This window comes from Stylophora pistillata, chromosome 13 (assembly GCF_964205215.1).
Source record: "Stylophora pistillata chromosome 13, jaStyPist1.2, whole genome shotgun sequence".
Classification (NCBI taxonomy): Eukaryota; Metazoa; Cnidaria; class Anthozoa; order Scleractinia; family Pocilloporidae; genus Stylophora; species Stylophora pistillata.
In genome coordinates this window covers 25,619,115-25,621,614 of record NC_142531.1, presented here as the reverse complement: position 1 = coordinate 25,621,614, position 2,500 = coordinate 25,619,115, and the positions used below count along the sequence as shown (strand labels likewise).

General features: G+C 33.9%; 1 protein-coding gene across 1 annotated transcript in view; it reads left to right on the top strand.

Annotated features, from left to right (window-relative positions):
* The window catches only part of LOC111326189 (uncharacterized), an 8,774-nt gene that overhangs the window by 2,277 nt on the left and 3,997 nt on the right, over nucleotides 1-2,500 (top strand). Inside the window, exons 7-10 of the mRNA XM_022930130.2 lie at nucleotides 1-15; nucleotides 1,019-1,120; nucleotides 1,651-1,796; nucleotides 2,322-2,493. The exon at nucleotides 1-15 is cut by the window's left edge and continues 68 nt beyond it. Coding sequence (XP_022785865.2) covers nucleotides 1-15; nucleotides 1,019-1,120; nucleotides 1,651-1,796; nucleotides 2,322-2,493 — 435 coding nt within the window. The remainder of the gene's footprint in view (nucleotides 16-1,018; nucleotides 1,121-1,650; nucleotides 1,797-2,321; nucleotides 2,494-2,500) is intronic.

Genomic DNA, 2,500 nt, shown 5'->3' with positions numbered 1-2,500 from the left:
GAAAGTGACAGGCAGGTAACCACAACTATATGGAGAATATTTTGTGTTAGGGTTGTGTTGGGAAATATGTTACTGTTATCATATGGTTTAAAGTGCACCTAAACCCCCAAAATGTTTTTCGCTTAACGAAATAAGCATATTTTTTGGAGTATTTCTGTGCAAAATTTTTTTTATTTGCTTAAATCTTCAATTTTCTGTGCCCAGTCAAAATATGGAAAATCGGCCGCCATCTTGCCCCACGAACGAGTTTAAAGAGGAATGGCTCTAGCGGGTAATGTGTCGTCAAATTGAGAACACGAAAGTCTGCATTTCACACATTTTCACTTGTTTGGGAAGGTTGAAGTCGATATTGTCCAAAAATATGCCGACTAAGTGTGTTGTAGAAGGATGTAGCAACATGCGAAATTTGCAAGAGGGTATCACGCTTTGTACAGTCCTCATACAATACACCTAGTCGGCATATTTCGGACAACATCGACAACAACCTTCCCAAACAAGTGAAAATGTGTGAAATGCAGACTTTCGTGTTCTTGATTTCATGTCACATTACCCGCTAGAGCCATTCCTCTTTAAACTCAGTCATGGGGCAAGATGGTGGCCGATTTTCCGTATTTTGACTGGGCAAAGAAAATTGAAGATTTGAGCAAAATAAAAAAATTTTTGCACAGAAATACTCCAAGACATAAGCTTAGTTCATTAAGCAAAAAAAATCTTTTGGGTTTAGGTGCACTTTAAAAGATTAATTGTAACGAAACAACTGGAGGTAAATAAAGTATTGATAAAGTATTGCTTTTAGCACAGAGAGTTAGCATCCTTGTACATTCATTCCCAGGAGTGACCAAAATAGAATATCTCCTTACAACATCAATGCATATCAATACAAGAGGCTGCCACTCAATGGATATTGTCCGATTCAAAACCAAATTTAGAGAAAAAAAATAACAAAAAATAGTGTACAGCCTCTGGTAGGGAGAATTAATGATTATATCTTGTTTTTTTCCCTTTTGTTTTTGAGTAGAAAGTGTTAATGCAGATAACACAGGAGCTTTGCAAAAGGCCAGGACTTAACAAAGCAGGATTTGAGATGCCAACTATTTACATTCCCTCACTATTAGACAAGGTGAGGCAGAAACAAACATTCTTTGCCAAACTGTCAACTACACATGAGTGTAAACCTAATATTTTCTATGGCAAACTTGTTTTACATTCACACCTAAAAAATCAGTTTAATTTGTCTTTATTATAGAGAAAAAAAAGAAAACCAACATGGCATTAATCACAAGGTGCATCTTATGGTTAAACTCCTGACAATTCTCTGTGTAACAGTATTGTCAATCTAAATTTTACATAATTATGACCACATTTTAATATTTTCATAGTAGTCCATGTATAAAGAGTTTTTTAGATCTGAGTATAGCTAAAATTTTACTGTCATCTCTGAATTACTGGAAATTAATTTTCACTATAAACTTCCAGTCGATACATACACTAAAGCTAAACACTTTATTGCTCATATTATCATAGTATTATGTAATACTTGTTTACTTATCAATAATTCAATTATATAATTATACAATTTTGCAAGATAGTACTTCTGCTGTGCTGAATTTCTTTGTTTTTTTGTAATTATTTCTTTTAATTCATTTGTAGCCTGCAAGATGTGCCAATCAAATTGAAGAAGTCTGTAAGGAAATTGAAAAGACAATCAACCAAACAATACAAAACACCCTTAACACACTGGAAAAAGACTGCGAGAGAATTGCTGAATTGGTGGATGAAAAACTGAGAGTTGATGTGTGAGTAACAGTATTTATCTCTTGCCACCAACATGCTTTGAAATAATTTTGATCTTAATTTTTAACAAGGCCTGTTTCAACTTTTTGTGACTGTTTTGGATATTCACATCCCAACTAAGTATTCTTTTTAGAGAGAGGTTCAAAATTTTAGCATGATCTTCAATTGAGTGTCTAAAGGAATCTAAGATTGCACTGATTTTAATTTACTTTTCCTTGTAATTAGTCTCAAAAACTTGTGCCATCTTTTTAACCAGGATAAAAACTAACCAAGATTAAAACCATTACAATAAATGGTAAATCACATTTTTCTGTGCCTCATTCAGCTTGCTTGTGTTAGCTGAGAATTATTATGGGCGAAGCTAGTTTTTCTTTTATTCTGTCTAGTGGATGTGATTACTGCATCTTGGTTTTGTTCACAATCCACTCCAGAATGATTGCTCTCAGATATATTAGTGCCAGCCTTTTCCCTAAACATAAGATAAAAGGTTCCAAACTTTACTTTATTTATTTTTTTTTTTTTTTCAGGGAGGCTTGTTCACATAATATCAGGGCAAGATTGAAGGGTATATTTTTTGGTTTGTTGGGCGTTCTTCTTCCTTTTGTTTTGTTGGTGAACTTCCTGGCAAGTAGCAGTGCAAGAGAAACTCTGTATGGACTGGTTGCAAAAGAAAGGGCAGAAAAACTCTTTCTTTACACTGTAAGTA